This window comes from Balaenoptera musculus, chromosome 8 (genome assembly GCF_009873245.2).
Source record: "Balaenoptera musculus isolate JJ_BM4_2016_0621 chromosome 8, mBalMus1.pri.v3, whole genome shotgun sequence".
Taxonomy (NCBI): domain Eukaryota; kingdom Metazoa; phylum Chordata; class Mammalia; order Artiodactyla; family Balaenopteridae; genus Balaenoptera; species Balaenoptera musculus.
The window spans coordinates 24824105-24845281 of record NC_045792.1 but is presented as its reverse complement, the minus strand read 5'-3'; the positions used below and the strand labels follow the sequence as shown (position 1 = coordinate 24845281).

At 37.7% G+C, this 21177-nt stretch overlaps 1 protein-coding gene across 4 annotated transcripts in view; it reads right to left on the bottom strand.

Moving 5' to 3' along the window:
- Positions 1-773: 773 nt before the first annotated feature.
- Positions 774-21177, bottom strand: part of ALKBH8 (alkB homolog 8, tRNA methyltransferase) — an 80738-nt gene continuing 60334 nt past the window's right edge. For 3 of the 4 annotated variants that reach the window (XM_036862615.1, XM_036862616.1, XM_036862617.1), the window contains exons 10-12: positions 13941-14197; positions 2384-2533; positions 774-1378 (exon numbers count right to left, since the gene is read on the bottom strand). In XM_036862615.1, the coding sequence (XP_036718510.1) occupies positions 821-1378; positions 2384-2533; positions 13941-14197 (965 nt within the window). In that variant the 3' untranslated portion in view covers positions 774-820. The remainder of the gene's footprint in view (positions 1379-2383; positions 2534-13940; positions 14198-21177) is intronic. The other variant, XM_036862618.1, reaches the window with a different exon arrangement.

The window sequence follows — 21177 nt, the reverse complement described above, 5'->3', positions numbered from 1 at the left end:
AGTCAGGATTAGTAGTTATTTCAGCCCTTTAAAAATAACTTTTTGTTCTCAGGTGAAACCCCCTCCTGTTTTTATTTTTTTCCACAGCATTTATCACCCGTATCTGTTTGCTTATTGTCTGTCTTTCCTTCTAGAATGTAAGTCCATGAGGGCATGGCCTTTGTTTTTTTCTTGTTCACTGTTCCCCTTCCAGAACTTAAAATAGTAACTGGTACACAGTAGAGGTTCAATAAGTATTTACTGGATGAAAGTTCCTACATTAATATATGGGTACTATCCAAATGACTAAAATTTTACTGAGTACCTACTATGTGTCAAGCCCTGTGCTAGTAAGGTGTAGTGACAGAGTGGTTATCATCTATGATTTTACAGAGCTAACAATCACAGATAAAACTTCAGGCAATTTTCTACTGAACAGGAATATTTTCTTTATTATTGATAAAATGTTATGTGATTACTTCACTAAGATTCTATATGATTTAGTTCATTTAGTAACACTTTATAAAAAAAGTTTATCTTCAAAATGCTGTGCTCTTACTTACCCTAGGATCCCAAATATTTCACAAACTACTTCAATCACTTTTAAAAACCATCCCTGTTACTCCCTATAGGAGAAGCCTACATTTATGGATTAAATGATGTCACCAGTAGTAGTAGACCAAATATTTCCTAACTAATCTCTACTTACAATTTCTCTCAGGCACTCTCCTTTGATACTTTTCCACACGGTTTCTCTTTAACTAATAATACAGGTAATTTAATCTCCTTTTTTAAAAAAAAGCTGAGCATTTATTCCCTGTATATATGTTCATAAAGATGATCAGACCTTTTGAAGAATCACACACCAGTTCCCCTGATCATAGTAACTTTGCAGTATGCTGATATTACTCAAAGTCTGGCAGGCAGCTTCCATTTCTCCCTCACAGAACACATGGTAGTAACGATGAAACACAGGACCTGGGTCATGGGATCCTAATGGTCCAAATGGCTCAATAGGCTTGCCCTTACCAGGATTTTCCTTAAGGTGCCAGGGAACCAGTACATCTTGAGAATGAAAAGAAGTCCTGTTAGTGTGAATAGGCAACTTGGAATTAGTAACTTCCCTTGAATTACATCCTCTATCCTGAAAGTCATTAATGGAGGGGACAGAAGGTGCTGAATCTTGATTGCCCACATCAGGCATCTGCTTCACAAGCAACTCTTGCACTGATGTATCACTGCTGATCTCCTCTTTCTTTCCTTGGCTAATTCTGTTTTCTCTAAGATACTTGGACTTCTTCTTATTATATTCTTGTTCCATTGCCCAAACATAGATGAGTGCCTTCCCACCAGGTCTTAGGAGTCGAACAAGTTCTTGGAGAGCTGCCACTCTACGCTCCTAGTTAAAACAAACAAAAAAATAAACAAAAAACCATATTGACATTTATCAATGAGAAAGAGATACAGAGAGGAAACAGGAAAATATAACTAACTATAGGACTATTTTCAATTAAGATGGACAGTACAGAAAATCAAACATAAAACAAATCTTAGAGTTTAAAAAAAGGGGGAAAAAAGGAGAATTTTGCTCTGCAATTGAGAGGAAAAAAAGTGTTGATAAACAGGGGAAAACTTTTTTTTCTTTCTGATAATAATACAGAGGCATAGAGGGTTTTCTGCTTTGTTTGAAATTCAGTTGAGATCATAAGATATACTGAAATGGCCAGGAACTCCAGCACAAAGGGATCTATAATGTTATTGCTTAGATTGGGGGAAACGAGTAACACCTAGGAATAATAAGATTTTTTTCCTATAAGAAAAATATAAAATATGAAATTCACTTATTTTAAAATTAGAAGCAGAGTGACTAATTAAAAGCATCAGCATACTACTACCAGATAAATACCTGAGTTTTGAAAAAAAGAACAGGAAAAGAAGAAAAATAGAATGGGGAGAACATGAGACTCAGATGTCAGGAATGAGAGTGAGAGCCGAGAAAGCAAGATGGGAAACGGAAATAAAGAAGAAGCTCAGAGGCTGAGGAGACAGAGAGAATACTCAAGAGGCCTAGAGCTGATGATCTCTTAAAGTCTCTTACAGCTAAATTCTGTGAGTCTGTGGGTTTGAGGAAGACATTTAAAGATGAGTAAGACTCAGGTAGGAAAAAGGCAGAAATGTGCAGCAATAAATGCATAGTCTCATCAGACCTCTGCTTAAGTAATCACAGCTCCCATGTAACTCATCTCCATTCCACAGGCTTTCTTTAAAAACTGGGGTAAACTGTATGACAAGAAAAGAGAATGGAAAGAAAGGAAAAGCTAAAATGGGGTCCAAATCAGTAAAATCCACGAACATTTCCTGCCACTTAGTTACAAGTTCTTGGAGCAAGAAAGACAATACTTACTGCTGTAGCAAAATGGTGAATAACAGCAATGGAGATGCAAGCATCACAAGACCCACTGCGGATTGGTACTGCCAAAGCATCACAGACAAAGGCCTGATAATGCTTCTCTCTACAAATGTCCACAAGGTTTTGGCTATGATCACAGCCAATCTATAACAGATAAAGGAAGAATTTCAGAACAACTTGTTTAAATGTCATAAAATTATTAGACAGATTTCATATTCATTGTGAAAGGGTCTAAGACCATGATATTATAGGTTCTTACAGCCAGTACAAAGTCAGCTTATATAATTCACAGGGCAGCATTTATCACCTTAACAGGTATCAAACAGAATTCAACTCAGTGAATGGAAACAAAATAACTAGAATAAAAATAACAATGGTGGGAATGGGAGGTCCTAATTGGCATCTAATTAATCACCACTCAGAATCTTGATCTTTTTGTAATATCATACTTTATTTTATTTTATATCTTATCGTATCTTATTTTCTGTGCCACGTGGCATGTGGGATCTTAGTTCCCTGACCAGGGATCGAACCCACGCCCCCTGCAGTGGAAGCGCAGAGTCTTAACCACTGGACCACCAGGGAAGTCCAATATCACACATTTTAAAATGGAAATTATCGCATAAACATAGACATTTAGTCTTTTGGGGGAAGCTACAAATGAGAGGTTCTAAGGTATCTCTTATTAGTATATAAACTATTCAGTAATGACCCAGATATCAGGAGGATGGCTTTTTTTCCTTCTTCTTTATACTTTTCAATATGTATTACTTGCACCATCATAAAATAAAATCTTCCCAAATAAAGTTAAATAATTTATTTCATTTTTTAAATCCATTGAATCTTGTTCTGCTAAATACCTGAATTCAAAATTTGTAAAATGCTATTGAATTAAACCTTTTGGTATAACCAAACCATTCCATGGGAATGACAACACTGAAGGCAGCTGGCAGCATCCTTTCATCTCCCCAAGCAGCTGAGGCCTAACATGCCTTATGCATATGTCTGGTTCTGTGGCAAGTATTTGTGGGCTAGGACTGCCTATATTCTCTCTAGTTTTGTTGTTGTTTTTGTACACAGCTTTGCTGTTTAGTTCTAAAAATACCATATATAGAGAGAGACAGAAACAAAGACAGAGACAGAGAGAAAGAGAGAGTACACACAAGCTCGTGCAATGTGCACATATAAATTGAGGGAGGAATAGGAGGAGCTTAAAGAATGTTAAATCACTAATAATTATCTCCAGATATTTCTTCTTAACCCAATCTCTACAAGAGAGGAAAGATATGTATAAGTAGATATAAAGATATAAAGATATGTATAAGTAGATTTCATCTAACAGAAGTAGCCACCTCAGGTTTATATTTACTCATTTGAATTTTTGCTATAAGTAAGCATTGATCATTGCTAAGGGATCAGGGTTCCCTCAGTCCATCTGAGAATAAAGATATGAATCTTCATGTCAAAACAATTCTTATTAAGTCACACTGCCATGCCAGTCATACCTAATATGAATTTGCTCAGTTTCTAATAAATATTAAGTAGCTTCAGTATTCCAGCCCACAGCTGCATTAATATCTGAGGTACAATAAAAGGTACCAAGCTAGAAGTAAAGTATAGCAATATCATTTTGATATAATTTTAAGATGGAAAAGTACTAAGGGCCCATTAATAACAACAGTGGCACAACTCCCACTTAATTGCTCCCTTTACCTGTATAAGATATATAACTGGCTATTACTTTTATTTATTTTCTTCCATATCTTATGCCAATAGTCACAATATCAAGATGACAGTACCACTCAAACAATATGCATATTATATTTTGGTCCTTGCCAGATTTTATTACAATAAAATTCAGCTCATGGAAACAGAAGTTTCAAGTATGCCCAATTATTACAGATTGCTATACCTTGCTAAAAGTCAACAAGAAGAAATCCAATGTGCCTATCCCCAGAGATAGAGCTTGATAGTTACTCAGAGGAGGAAAGTTATTATCTGAGAATCACAGATAAAACAGAACAAGGAGAAGAGCAACTGAACAAAAACTAGAGAAAATTTCCTTCTTCTTCCTGCCAGACTCTTACAATTATTTGTACAGAGCACTCCTTTTCACCAACAAATGAAATCAGGGGCAATTTTAGTCATAAAGTATCAGGTCTAATGTAGTCCTGACTCATGCTTGGCTCAGTACTTTCACCTTTCACTTATTTTGCCTGAGTCTTCCATATACTATAGTCAAATCATCAGTATTTTTTTCTCTTCTCTTTTTTTTTTAAATTCCCTTAAGCTTTTATACCAAGGATAGTACCAGATATTTGAAATTCTCCCTAATAATGCTACATAATGTCAAAAACAGGACAGAAAATAGCTTATGTATAAATACTCATTAATGGTAAGGGACTCATGTAAAGCTACATATTTCTGTATGTGGGATGGAGATGAATGACAATAAAAACACATATTGGTTGGGCTTAAAATGTATACTTTATACTTGTATACAATTTTTAAAGTCTTCAACATAATATTAAATATGCAATTCTGGAAGTACTGGTAAAAATGAAAAAGTATCCAACTTAGTAATCAAACTAAACAAGGTTTCACTTTTCTCCTATTAAAGTATCAAAAATATTTCAAAACCAAAGTATACCACAATGATAGCATTGTGATATAACTTCCTGTCATAAAGTGTTGTTGACAGTACAAATTGGCTAGACCAATTTTAAAAAGCAATTTGGCAAACCATTTTTTAAGGAAGATAAAAATGTTCACAATTTTTCACCCAATAATCATTCTTCAAAAAATTTATCCTAAGAAAATAATCCAAAATATGGAAAAAGGTAAACAGGCTAATGAAATTGCCTTTAATGAATACCCACCATATGTTAAAGCAGATTCTTTGTATTAATGTACTTAACTCTTGAGAGTGGTGGAGACAAGATGGTGGAGTAGAAGGACTTGAGTTCACCTCCTCTCACAAAAACACTAAAGTCCTCTCAGAAAAGAAAACACCAAAATCGCAACTAATTGCTGAACAACAATCAACAAAAAAGATATTCTACATCCAAGGACAAAGAAGAAGCCACAACGAGACAGTAGGAGGGGCACACTTGCAGCACAATCAAACCCCATTCCTGTGGGTGGGTGACCCACAAACTGGAAAATACATCACAAAAGTTCTCCCACAGCAGTGAGAGTTCTGAGCCCCATGTCAGGATCCCCAGTCTAAGGGCCTGGTATTGGGAGGAGGAGCCCTCAGAGCATTTGGCTTTGAAGGCCAGCAGGGTTTGATTGCAGGAACTTCACAGGACTGGGGGAAACAGAAACTCCACTCTCAGAGGGTGCACACAAGGTTTCATTCACACCAAGACCCAGGGACTTGGTGACTTCATAGGAGCCTGGCCAGAACTACCTGCTGGTCTTGGAAGGTACCCTGGAGGGGTGGGGTGGGGTGGCGGCTGTGGCTCATTGTGGGAATAAAAACACTGGTGGCAGAGGTAGAGGTAGCAGGGAGTACTCATTGGTGTGAGATCTCCTGGAGGCCGTCATTTTGATACCAAGACCTGGCACTACCCAACAGCCTGTAGGCTCCAGTGCTGGGATGCCTCAGGCCAAACAACCAACAGGGAGGGAATACAGCCCCACCCATCAGCAGATAGGCTGCCAAAACTCTTCCTGAGCCCACAGCTGCCTCTAAACACATCCTTGACATGGCCCTGCCCACCAGAGGGACAAGGCCCAGCTCCACCCACCAGTGGGCAGGCACCAGTCCTGCTGACCAGGAAGCCTGCACAACCCTCTAGACTAGCGTCACCCACCTATAATCCTGCTGCCTGCAGCCTACAATCTACAATCCTGCAGCCTGCAGAACAGAGATTGCAAACACAAAAAGTTAGACAAAGTGAGATGACAGAGAAATATGTTTGACACGAAGGAACAAGATAAAACCCTAGAAGTAAAGTGGAGATAGGCAATCTACCTGGAAAAGAATTCAGAGTAATGATAGTAAAGATGATCCAAAATCTGGGGAAAAGAATGGAGGCACAGACTGAGAAGATACTAGAAATATTCAACAAAGATATAAAGAACAAACAAACAGAGGTGAACAATACGATAAGCAAAATGAAAAATACACTAGAAGGAATCAGTAGCAGAATAAATGAGGCAGAAGAACAGATAAGCGACTGGAAAGATAGAATGGTGGAATCACTGCCATGGAACAGAATAAAGAAAAATGAATGAAAAGAAATGAGGACAATGTAAGAGACCTCTGGGACAACATTAAATGTACCAACATTCGCATTATAGGGGCTCCAGAAGGAGAAGAGAGAGAGAAAGGACCTGACAAAATTATGGAAGAGATAATAGCTGAAAACTTCCCTGACACGGGAAAGGAAAAAGTCACCCAAGTACAGGAAGTGCAGAGAGTCCCATACAGGATAAACCCAAGGAGGAACATGCTGAGACACATATTAATCTACTTGACAAAAATTCAAGACAAAGAGAAAATATTAAAAGCAACAAGGGAAAAGCAAAAAATAACATACAAGGGAATCCACATAAAGTTACAGATGATTTTTCAGCAGAAACTCTGCAAGCCAGAGGGGAGTGGCACAATATATTTAAAGTGATGAAAGGGAAAAACCTACAAACAGGAATATTCTACCCATCAAGGCCCTCGTTCAGATGTGACAGAGAAATCAAAAGCTTTACAGACAAGCAAAAGCTAAGAGAATTCAGCCCCACCAGACCAGCTTTACAACAAATGCTAAAGGAACATCTCTAGGCAGAAAAGAAAAGACCACAATTAAAAACAAGAAAATTACAAATGGGAAAGCTTACTGGTAAAGGCAAACATACAATAAAGGTAGGAAATCATCCACACACACATATGATATCGAAAACCAGCAACTGTGAGGACAGTACAAATGCAGGATATTGGACATGCATTGGAAATTAAGAGACCACCAACTTAAAATAATCTTGTATATATACATACAGACTGCTATATCAAAAACTCAAAGTAACCGCAAACCAAAAGCCTACAATACTTACACACACCCAAAAGAAAAAGCAATCCAAACACAACACTAAAGACAGTCATCAAATCACAAAAGAGAACAAAAGAGGAAGGGAGGGTTCTTGAAAATATAAACAAAATTGATAAACCTTTATCCAGACTCATCAAGAAAAAAAGGAGAGGACTCAAATCAATAAAATTAGAAATGAAAAAGAAGTTACAACTGACACCACAGAAGTACAAAGGATCATAAGAAACTACTACAAGCAACTATATGCCAATAAAATGGACAACTTAGAAGAAATGGATGAATTCTTTAAAAGGTACAATCTCCCAAGACTGAATCAGGAAGAAATAGAAAATATGAACAGACCAATGACAAGTAATGAAATTGAAACTATGATTAAAAGCTCCCAAAAAACAAAAGTCCAGGACCAGATGGCTTCACAGGCGAATTCTATCAAATATTTAGAGAAGAGTTAACACCTATGCTTCTGAAACTATTTCCAAACATTGCAGAGGAAGGAACATACCCAACCTCATTCTACAAGGCCACCATCACCCTGATACCAAAACCATACAAAGGTACCACAAAAAAAGAAACTTACAGGTCAATATCACTGTTGAACATAAGCGCAGAAATTCTCAACAAAATACTAGCAATCAAAATTCAACAACACATTAAAAGGATCATATACCATGTTTCAAGTGGGATTTATCCCAGGAATGCAAGGATTTTTCAATATCCGCAAATCAATCAGTGTGATACACCGTATCAACAAATTGAAGAATAAAAACCATATGATAATCTCAATAGATGCAGGAAAAGCTTTCAACAAAACTCAACACCTATTTATGATAAAAACTCTCAAGAAAGTAGGCATAGAGGAAACTTACCTCAACATAACAGAGGCCATATATGACAAACCCACAGCCAACATCATTCTCAATGGTGAAGGACTGAAACCATTTCCTCTAAGATCAGCAACAAAAAAAGGTTATCCACTCTCTCCACTGTTATTCAACATAGTTTTGGAAGTTTTAGCGACAGCAATCAGAGAAGAAAAAGAAATAAAAGGAATCCAAATCAGAAAAGAAAAAGTAAAGCTGTCACTATTTGCAGATGACATGATGCTATACATAGAGAATCCTAAAGACTCTACCAAAAAGCTACTAGAGCTAATCAATGAATTTGGTAAAGTAGCAGGATACAAAATTAATGCACAGAAATCTCTTGCATTCCTATACACTAATGATGAAAAATCTGAAAGAGAAATTAAGGGAACACTCCCATTTACCACTGCAACAAAAAGAATAAAATACCTAGGAATAAACCTACCTAAGGAGACAAAGACCTGTATGCAGAAAACTATAAGACACTGATGAAATAAATTAAAGATGATACAAACAGATGGAGAGATATACCATGTTCTTGGATGGGAAGAATCAACATTGTGAAAATGACTCTACTACCCAAAGCAATCTACAGATTCAATGCAATCCCTATCAAACTGCCAATGGCATTTTTCACAGAATTAGAACAAAAAATTTCAAAATTTGTATGGAAACACAAAAGACCCCAATAGCCAAAGCAATCTTGAGAAAGAAAAACGGAACTGGAGGAATCAGGCTCCCTGACTTCAGACTATACTACAAAGCTACAATAATCAAGACAGTATGGTAATGGCACAAAAACAGAAATACAGATCAATGGAACAGGATAGAAAGCCCAGAGATAAACCCACGCACATATGGTCACCTTAACTTTGATAAAGGAGGCAAGAATATACAATGGAGAAAAGACAGCCACTTCAACAAGCGGTGCTGGGAAAACTGGACAGCTACATATAAAAGAATGAAATTAGAACACTTCCTAACACCATACACAAAAATAAACTCAAAATGGATTAAAGACCTAAATGTGAGATAAAACTCTTAGAAGAAAACATAGGAAGAACACACTTTGACATAAATCACAGCAAGATCGTTTTTGACACACCTCCTAGAGAAATGGAAATAAAAACAAGAATAAACAAATGGGACCGAATGAAACCTAAAAGCTTTTGCACAGCAAAGGAAACCATAAACAAGACGAAAAGATAACCCTCAGAATGGGAGAAAATATTTGCAAATGAAGCAACTGATAAAACGATTTATCATAAATGGGTGTTGAATTTTGTCAAAAGCTTTTTCTTCACCTATTGAGATGATCATATGGTTTCTCTCCTTCAATTTGTTAATATGGTTTATCAAATTGATTGATTTGTATTTACTGAAGTATCCTTGCATTCCTGGGATAAACCCCACTTGACCATGATGTATGATCCTTTTAATGTGCTGTTGGATTCTGTTTGCTAGTATTTTGTTGAGGATTTTTGCATCTATGTTCATCAGTGATATTGGCCTGTAGTTTTCTTTCTTTGTGACATCTTTGTCTGCTTTTGTTATCAGGTTGATGGTGGCCTCGCAGAATGAGTTTGGGAGTGTTCCTCCCTCTGCTATATTTTGGAAGACTTTGAGAAGAATAGGTGTTAGCTCTTCTCTAAATGTTTGATAGAATTCGCCTGTGAAGGCATCTGGTCCTCGGCTTTTGTTTGTTGGAAGATTTTTAATCACAGTCTCAATTTCAGTGCTTGTGATTGGTCTATTTATATTTTCTATTTCTTTCTGGTTCAGTCTCAGAAGGTTGTGCTTTTCTAAGAATTTGTCCATTTCCTCCAGGTTGTCCATTTTATTGGGATATAGTTGCTTGTAAGTAATCTCTCATGATCCTTTGTATTTCTGCAGTGTCAGTTGTTACTTCTCCTTTTTCATTTCTAGTTCTGTTGATTTGAGTCTTTTCCCTTTTTTGCTTGATGAGTCTGGCTAATGGTTTATCAATTTTGTTTATCTTCTCAAAGAACCAGTTTTTAATTTTATTGATGTTTGCTATTGTTTCCTTCATTTCTTTTTCATTTATTTTTAATCTGTTCTTTATGATTTCTTTCTTTCTGCGAACTTCGGGGTTTTTTTTCTTCTTTCTCTAATTGTTTTAGGTGTACAGTTAGATTGTTTATTTGAGATGTTTCTTGTTTCTTGAGGTAGGATTGTATTGCTATAAACTTCCCTCTTAGAACTGCTTTTGCTGCATCCCATAGGTTTTGGGTCGTCGTGTTTTCATTGTCATTTGTTTCTAGGTATTTTTTGATTTCCTCTTTGATTTCTCCAGTGATCACTTGGTTATTTAGTAGTGTACTGTTTAGCCTCCATGTGTTTGTATTTTGTACAGATTTTTTCCTAATCTAGTCTCATAGAGTTGTGGTTGGAAAAGATATTTGATATGATTTCAATTTTCTTAAATTTACCAAGGCTTGATTTGTGACCCAAGATCTGATCTATCCTGGAGAATGTTCCATGAGCACTTGAGAAGAAAGTGTATTCTGTTGTTTTTGGATGGAATGTGCTATAAATATCGATTAAGTCCATCTTGTTTAATGTATCATTTAAAGCTTGTTTCCTTATTTATTTTCATTTTGGATGATCTGTCCATTGGTGAAAGTGGGGTGTTAAAGTCCCCTACTATGATTGTGTTACTGTCAATTTCCCCTTTTATGGCTGTTAGCATTTGTCATGTAGTGAGGTGCTCCTATGTTGGGTGCATATTTACAATTGTTATATCTTCTTCTTGGATTGATCCCTTAATCATTATGTAGTGTCCTTCTTTGTCTCTTGTAATAGTCTTTATTTTAAAGTATCTTTTGTCTGATATGAGAATTGCTACTCCAGCTTTCTTTTGATTTACGTTTGCATAGAATATCTTGTTCCATCCCCTCACTTGCAGTCTGTATGTGTCCCTAGGTCCGAAGTGGGTCTCTTGTAGACAGCATATATACAGGTCTTGTTTTTAAGTATTTATCTAAGAAACACATTCGGACTGAGGGTACTCCAAGATCCATGCACAGAACATCACGTAGTGAATAAGCTAGACCAAGCTCTGGGTATGCACATCTCATCTATTATTGGTACAATTATAAAGGCAATAAGTTTCTTGAAGGTATAAAATCTTTCTTATAAAATTTAACTCTGAAAATAAAGCCAACAGCTAATGCTGATGCTAGGAATGATGGAGTCTAAATAAGAAATGTTTCTTAGCTAGAATATAGAAATTTTGAGTTAAAGAGCAGAAGAACAAGCTCATGCATAACTCAGATCAGATAAGAACAGATTCACCACATATACTTCTAAGAGAAATTAATAGTTGTTTATAAAACTATTTCCATGAGAGCCAGTATTTTTAAAATATACTTAAAATATACTTTGTAAAGGAAATTATATAAAATAGTGATACTAATAACTTTTTAAATTCTGAGACTATCTTAGATATACATTTGAATACCCAGAATGAATGTCTCAGGTCACATCCTCTCATGAATGTCAAGAAATGCACATATTTTCATGCTCAAAGATGGCTGTTCAAAATACACTCAAGTATCATTGCTCCATCCAGGTTGGAGCCTTAGCAGCTTAAAAAATTAGGTTTCTCTTTTATCATATATAATTCCATTTCTTGTATAATGAAAACCATAACTCCAACCAGACAAGTAGTTTTCATTCATTCATTGAACCACACCTACTGAGCCTTCCCTAGAGGTCAGACAATGGCAGTAGGTTCCAGGAAGAGCAGACAGGAAAGAACACTGCAGACTGCCACTGATAAAACGAATGTAGATTATGGAGAGTGAGTACACTTATGATTTTCTAATTCTTCTGGATATATTCCTTCTTGAATCAGCTTCAGGTTTTTGGTTCAGTTTATCAAGAAATCATTTTTCTTAACTGTAACAGGATAGTATTATCATATGACTAAGTCAGTGTGTTTGACTTCAACCTAGTTTCACTGTCACAATTGATACCTGACTAGACAAAGCCACAGCTTATCATCAAGAAAGTGTAAAGGCAGAGCTTCCTGAGAAACATTTTTGGACAGTACCTTAAGATTAAAACATCAGAAGATATACTTTGTTTTAAGCTGTGGTTAGAGTTGTGACAAATCTGAAACCTATTTCCTCTTCAACATGAACAAACTTAATTCACTAGACCTTATTCTTTATAAACTAAAATTCAATTGTAAACATGATGACAATATATGAATACTTGTCTTATCTTGATGAAAGCGATTCTTTTAAATGCCTCTTAATGCACAAAGTCTACCTTTCCTCAGTTGCAGTAGTACCCTTCTTTCTTCATGTAGGTGTACAATATCTAGGATGAGGTAAAAATAAAGATTACAAGCAATCTGATATACTATAACAGCCCATGAAGGTAGACTGCTCTCATTCTCCTTATATACTCCCCTTACTCTAGTCCTTCCTCCCCTAATCTTGAGAAAGGGAAGCTCCAGTCCTCACAGAGCAGTGTTGACACGAGTACTTACAACAATGCACTAAGGCAGGGAGAACTTCCTACTTCCTAGCACAGCAGAGAAAAAAGTGATCCATTAGAAAAGGAAATTATAGGGCTTCCCTGGTGGTGCAGTGGTTGAGAATCTGCCTGCCAATGCAGGGGACACGGGTTCGAGCCCTGGTCTGGGAAGATCCCACATGCCGCGGAGCAACTAGGCCCATGAGCCACAACTACTAAGCCTGCGCGTCTGGAGCCTATGCTCCGCAACAAGAGAGGCCACGATAGTGAGAGGCCCGCACATCGCGATGAAGAGTGGCCCCCGCTTGCTGAAACTAGAGAAAGCCCTCGTACAGAAACGAAGACCCAACACAGCCAAAAATAAACAATAAATAAATAATAAATAAATTTTTTAAAAAAAGAACAAAGCCCAAGATAACTGGTTTTTAAATGCTTTTCTTCCCAGGGTACATTAGCTGATATCTGGAGACATTTAAAAAAAAAGAAAAGAAAAGGAAATTATAACAACTGAAAACAGAAACTTTGGCATCAGAGAGAAGTGGGTTAAGTCCTAGGTCTAGCACTATAACCTTGGTCAAATTTTTAATCTACTTGAGGTTTAATTTTCCCAACAGTAAGACAACAATAAATACTAACTTTTTTTTTCTATTATGAGTAAAAGAACACTAGATTTGGAGTCATAAGGCATGGGTTCAAGTTCCAGCTATATCCTCTAATAATATAACACCAAGGAAGTAATATAACCTCTGTGAGCCTCAGTTTCTTCATTTATAAAAGATGGATAAAAATATCTGCTTTATACTTCTCATACTTACAAGGAACTAGGAAAGAAAATGGTTTCTATAAAAATCCTTTATAACCTGTAAAGAGTTTTATAAATATAAGATAGCTTTACTGATAAAATAATCTTCTTAGAAAGCAAAATCTGAAGGGACCAAAAAAAAAACTGCAAATAATGGCATGCCCATAAATTTCTAGAGGAATAAAAAAGAATGGGAGTGTTCATTAATTTTCAACCTGTTGGTTACAATTTTCTGCAGTGACCTAAAAACACAGCATTATATCATGATGAAGGTGATAATAACCCTTACAAATAAAGCAAAAACAAAGCCAGAAGCAACAATTACTTGCCATATATAACTCCTTATTGATGCCAAGATACTTTCCATTTCCACATCCAATATCAGCAACTAATGAACCACTTGGCAAAGCTTTCAAAAACTCCACAATGTGTGGCCAAGGGGTATGTCTCGTGCTGCTAAAGTGTCTAGCAATTTCTTCATAAACTTGATGGACATATTCTTGCTCCAGTTGTGAGGCTTCTTTATCACTCTCTGGAAATGATGTGGGAGTCTCCTTCATCTGGCTGTCACAGACCAAAGGGTAACCTAATGAATAAAAGAAAGCAATATAAACCATTTACTTATTTGTTTGTTTTTTAAACTTATTTTTTGGCCGCACCACATGGCATGTGGGATCTTAGTTCCCTGACCCGGGATTGAATCTAAGCCCCCTGCATTGGAAGCATGGAGTCTTAACCACTGGACCACCAGGGAAGTCGCTAAACCATTATTTTTATCCAAATGTTTCATAAGGTATGATTGTTTTATCAAAAGAAAAAGCAAATCAGTCCACGTTTGATGACTAGGGTTAGGTAGGCTCTGATTTATCAGTTAAAAAAAGTAGTTCTTGGGAGGTCTGGGCAAGATGGCGGAAGAGTAAGATGCAGAGATCACCTTCCTCCCCACAGATAAATCAGAAATACATCTACACGTGGAACTGCTCCTATAGAACACCCACTGAATGCTGGCAGAAGACGTCAGACCTCCCAAAAGGCAAGAAACTTCCCATGTACCTGGGTAGGGCAAAAGAAAAAAGAAATAACAGAGACAAAAGAATAGGGACAGGACCTGCACCAGTGGGAGGGAGCTGTGAAGGAGGAAAGGTTTCCACACACTAGGAAGCCCCTTCGTGGGCAGAGACTGTGGGTGGCAGAGGGGGAAGCTTCAGAGCCACGGAGGAGAGCGCAGCAACAGGGGTGCGGAGGGCAGAGTGGAGAGATTCCCGCACACAGGAGTGGTGCCGAGCAGCACTCACCAGCCCGAGAGGCTTGTCTGCTCACCCACTGGGGCGGGCGGGGGCTGGGAGCTGAGGCTCGGGCGTCAGTCGGATCCCAGGGAGAGGACTGGGGTTGGCGGCGTGAACGCAGCCTGAAGGGGTTAGCGCACCACAGCTAGCCGGTGGGGAGTCCAGGACAAAGTCTGCAGCTGCCGAAGAGGCAAGAGACTTTGTCTTGCCTCCTTGTTTCCTGGTGCGCGAGGAGAGGGGATTCAGAGTGCCGCCTAAACGAGCTCCAGAGATGGGCGTGAGCCGCAGCTATCAGCATGGACCCCAGAGACGGGCATGAGACGCTAAGGCTGCTGCTGCCGCCACCAAGAATCCTGTGTGCGAGCACAGGTCACTATCCACACCGCCCCTCCTGGGACCTGTGCAGCCCGCCACTGCCAGGGTCCCGAGATCCAGGGACAACTTCCCCGGGAGAACGCATGGCACACCTCAGGCTGCTGCAACGTCACACAAGCCTCTGCCGCTGCAGGCTCGCCCCGCATCCGTACCCCTCCCTCCCCCGGGCCTGAGTGAGCCAGAGCCCCCGAAGCAGCTGCTCCTTTAACCCCGTCCTGTCTGAGCGAAGAACAGATGTCCTCAGGCAACCTACACGCAAAGGCAGGTCCAAATCCAAAGCTGAAACCCGGGAGCTGTGCGAACAAAGGAGAGAAAGGGAAATTTCTCCCAGCAGCCTCAGAAGCAGCGGATTAAAGCTCCACAAACAACTTGATGTACCTGCATCTGTTGAATACCTGAATAGACAACGAATCATCTCAAATTGAGAAGGTGGACTTTGGGAGCAGGATGTATTATTTTTTCCCCCTTTTCCTCTTTTTGTGAGTGTATACGTGTATGCTTCTGTGTGAGATTTTGTCTGTATAGCTGTGTTTTCACCATTTGTCCTAGGGTTCGGTGTGTCCATTTTTTTTTTTTTTTTTTACTTAAAAAAAGGTTTTTTTCTTAATAAATTTTTTCTTAATAATTTTTTTCTTATTTTTTATTATAATAGCTTTATTTTATTTTATCTTCATTTTATTTTATTTTATTTTATTTTATTTTATTTTATTTTATTTTATTTTATTTTATTTTATTTTATTTTATTTTATTTTATCCTCTTTCTTTCTATTTTTTCTCCCTTTTATTCTGAGCCATGTGGATGAAAGGCTCTTGGTGCTCCAGCCAGGCATCAGGGCTGTGACTCTGAGGTGGGAGAGCCAACTTCAGGACACTGGTCCACAAGACACCTCCCAACTCCACGCAATACCAAACGGTGAAAATCTCTCAGAGATCTCCATCTCAACACCGAGACCCAGCTTCACTCAACAACCAGTATGCTACACTGCTGGATACCTTATGCCAAACAACTAGCAAGACAGGAATACAGCCCCATCCATTAGCAGAGAGGCACCTAAAATCATAATAAGGCCACAGACATCCCAAAACACACCACCAGACGTGGACGTGCCCACCAGAAAGACAAGATCCAGCCTCATCAACCAGAACACAGGCACTAGTCCCCTCCACCAGGAAGCCTACACAACCCACTGAACCAACCTTAGCCACTGGGGACAGATACCAAAAACAACGGGAACTACGAACCTGCAGCCTGTGTAAAGGAGACCCCAAACACAGTAAGATTAGCAAAATGAGAAGACAGAAAAACACACAGCAAATGAAGGAGCAAGGTAAAAACACACTAGACCTAACAAATGAAGAGGAAATAGGCAGTCTACCTGAAAAAGAATTCAGAATAATGATAGTAAAGATGATCCAAAATCTCGGAAATAGAATAGACAAAATGCATGAAACATTTAACAAGGACGTAGAAGAACTAAAGAGGAACCAAGCAACGATGAAAAACACTATAAATGAAATAAAAAATATTCTAGAAGGGATCAATAGCAGAATAAATGAGGCAGAAGAACGGGTAAGTGACCTGGAAGATAAAATAGTGGAAATAACTACTGCAGAGCAGAATAAAGAAAAAAGAATGAAAAGAACTGAGGACAGTCTAAGAGACCTCTGGGACAACATTAAATGCACCAACACTCGAATTATAGGGGTCCCAGAAGAAGAAGAGAAAAAGAAAGGGACTGAGAAAATATTTGAAGAGATTATAGTTGAAAACTTCCCTAATATGGGAAAGGAAATAGTTAATCAAGTCCTGGAAGCAGAGAGAGTCCCATACAGGATAAATCCAAGGAGAAACACGCCAAGACACATATTAACCAAACTATCAAAAATTAAATATAAAGAAAACATATTAAAAGCAGCAAGGGGAAAACAACAAATAACACACAAGGGAATCCCCATAAGGTTAACAGCTGATCTTTCAGCAGAAACTCTGCAAGCCAGAAGGGAGTGGCAGGATATACTTAAAGTCATGAAGGAGAAAAACCTACAACAAAGATTACTCTACCCAGCAAGGATCTCATTCAGATTTGATGGAGAAATTAAAACCTTTACAGACAAGCAAAAGCTGAGAGAGTTCAGCACCACCAAACCAGCTTTACAACAAATGTTAAAGGGACTTCTCTAGGTAAGAAACACAAGAGAAGGAAAACACCTATAATAACAAACCCAAAACATTTAAGAAAATGGGAATAGGAACATACATATCAATAATTACCTTAAACGTAAATGGATTAAATGCTCCCAGCAAAAGAAACAGACTGGCTGAATGGATACAAAAACAAGACCCGTATATATGCTGTCTACAAGAGACCCACTTCAGACATAGGGACACATACAGACTGAAAGTGAGGGGATGGAAAAAGATATTCTATGCAAATGGAAATCAAAAGAAAGCTGGAGTAGCAATTCTCATATCAGACAAAATAGACTTTAAAATAAAGAATATTACAAGAGACAAAGAAGGACACTACATAATGATCAAGGGATTGATCCAAGAAGAAGATATAACAATTGTAAATATTTCTGCACCCAACATAGGTGTGGGAAATACTAACAGCCATAAAAGGGGAAATCGACAGCAACACAATCATAGTAGGGGACTTTAACACCCCACTTTCACCAATGGACAGATCATCCAAAATGAAAATAAATAAGGAAACACAAGCTTTAAATGATACATTAAACAAGATGGACTTAACTGATATTTATAGCACATTCCATCCAAAAACAACAGAATACACTTTCTTCTCAAGTGCTCATGGAACATTCTCCAGGATAGATCATATCTTGGGTCACAGATCAAGCCTTGGTAAATTTAAGACAATTGAAATCATATCAAGTATCTTTTCCAACCACAATGCTATGAGATTAGATATCAATTACAGGAAAAGATCTGTAAAAAATACAAACACATGGAGGCTACACAATACACTACTTAATAACGAAGTGATCACTGAAGAAATCAAAGGGGAAATCAAAAAATACCTAGAAACAAATGACAATGGAGACACGACGACCCAAAACCTATGGGATGCAACCAAAAGCAGTTGTAAGAGGGACGTTTATAGCAATACAAGCCTACCTCAAGAAACAGGAAACATCTCAAATAAACAACCTAACCTTGCACCTAAAGCAATTAGAGAAAGAAGAACAAAAAACCCCCAAAGATAGCAGAAGTAAAGAAATCATAAAGATCAGATGAGAAAGAAATGAAGGAAACAATAGCAAAGATCAATAAAACTAAAAGCTGGTTCTTTGAGAAGATAAACAAAACAGATAAACCATTAGCCAGATTCATCAAGAAAAAAAGGGAGAAGACTCAAACCAATAGAAATAGGAATGAAAAAGGAGAAGTAACCACTGACACTGCAGAAATACAAAAGATCATGAGAGATTACTACAAGCAACTCTATGCCAATAAAATGGACAACCTGGAAGAAATGGACAGATTCTTAGAAATGCACAAACTGCCGAGACTGAACCAGGAAGAAATAGAAAATATGAACAGACCAATCACAAGCACTGAAATTGAAACTGTGATTAAAAGCCTTCCAACAAACAAAAGCCCAGGACCAGATGGCTTCACAGGCGAATTCTATCAAACATTTAGAGAAGAGCTAACACCTATCCTTCTCAAACTCTTCCAAAATATTACCGAGTGAGGAATACTACCTAACACATTCTACGAGGCCACCATCACCCTGATACCAAAAGCAGACAAAGATGTCACAAAGAAAGAAAACTACAGGCCAATATCACTGATGAACATAGATGCAAAAATCCTCAACAAAATACTCGCAAACAGAATCCAACAGCACATTAAAAGGATCATACACCATGATCAAGTGGGGTTTATCCCAGGAATGCAAGGATTCTTCAATATACACAAATCAATCAATGTGGTACACCATATTAACAAATTGAAGGAGAAAAACCATATGATCATCTCAATAGATGCAGAGAAAGCTTTTGACAAAATTCAACACCCACTTATGATAAAAGCCCTGCAGAAAGTAGGCATAGAGGGAACTTTCCTCAACATAATAAAGGCCATATATGACAAACCCACAGCCAACATTGTCCTCAATGGTGAAAAACTGAAACCATTTCCAGTAAGATCAGGAACAAGACAAGGTTGCCCACTCTCACCACTATTATTCAACATAGTTTTGGAAGTGTTAGCCACAGCAATCAGAGAAGACAAAGAAATAAAAGGAATCCAAATCGGAAAAGAAGAAGTAAAGCTGTCACTGTTTGCAGATGACATGATACTATATATAGAGAATCCTAAAGATGCTACCAGAAAACTCCTAGAGCTAATCAATGAATTTGGTAAAGTAGCAGGATATAAAATTAATGCACAGAAATCTCTTGCATTCCTATACACTAATGATGAAAAATCTGAAATTGAAATTAAGAAAACACTCTCATTTACCATTGCAGCAAAAAGAATAAAATACCTAGGAATAAACCTACCTAAGGAGACAAAAGACCTGTATGCAGAAAATTATAGGACACTGATGAAAGAAATTAAAGATGATACAAATAGATGGAGAGATATACCATGTTCTTGGATTGGAAGAATCAACATTGTGAAAATGACTCTACTACCCAAAGCAATCTACAGATTCAATGCAATCCCTATCAAACTACCACTGGCATTTTTCACAGAACTAGAACAAAAAATCTCACAATTTGTATGGAAACACAAAAGACCCCGAATAGCCAAAGCAATCTTGAGAACGAAAAATGGAGCTGGAGGAATCAGGCTCCCTGACTTCAGACTATACTACAAAGCTACAGTAATCAAGACAGTTCGGTACTGGCACAAAAACAGAAACATAGATCAATGGAACAGGATAGAAAGCCCAGAGATAAACCCACACACATATGGTCACCTTATCTTTCATAAAGGAGGCAAGCATATACAGTGGAGAAAAGACAGCCTCTTCAATAAGTGGTGCTGGGAAAACTGGACAGCTACATGTAAAAGAATGAAATTAGAACACTCCCTAACACCATACACAAAAATAAACTCAAAATGGATTAAAGACCTAAATATAAGGCCAGACACTATCAAACTCTTAGAGGAAAACATAGGCAGAACACTCTATGACATAAATCACAGCAAGATCCTTTTTGACCCACCTCCTAGAGAAATGGAAATAAAGACAAAAATAAACAAATGGGACCTAATGAAACTTAAAAGCTTTTGCAAAGCAAAGGAAACCATAAACAAGTCCAAAAGACAACCCTCAGAATGGGAGAAAATATTTGCAAATGAAGCAACTGACAAAGGATTAATCTCCAAGATTTACAAGCAGCTCATGCAGCTCAATAACAAAAAAACAAACAACCCAATCCAAAAATGGGCAGAAGACCTAAATAGACATTTCTCCAAAGAAGATATACAGATTGCCAACAAACACATGAAAGAATGCTCAACGTCATTAATCATTAGAGAAATGCAAATCAAAACTACAATGAGATATCATCTCACACTGGTCAGAATGGCCATCATCAAAAAATCTACAAACAATAAGTGCTGGAGAGGGTGTGGAGAAAAGGGAACACTCTTGCACTGTTGGTGGGAATGTAAATTGATACAGCCACTATGGAGAACAGTATGGAGGTTCCTTAAAAAACTAAAAATAGAGCTACCATATGACCCAGCAATCCCACTACTGGGCATATACCCTGAGAAAACCATAATTCAAAAAGAGTCATGTACCAAAATGTTCATTGCAGCTCTATTTACAATAGCCAGGACATGGAAGCAACCTAAGTGTCCATCATCAGATGAATGGATAAAGAAGATGTGGCACATATATACAATGGAATATTACTC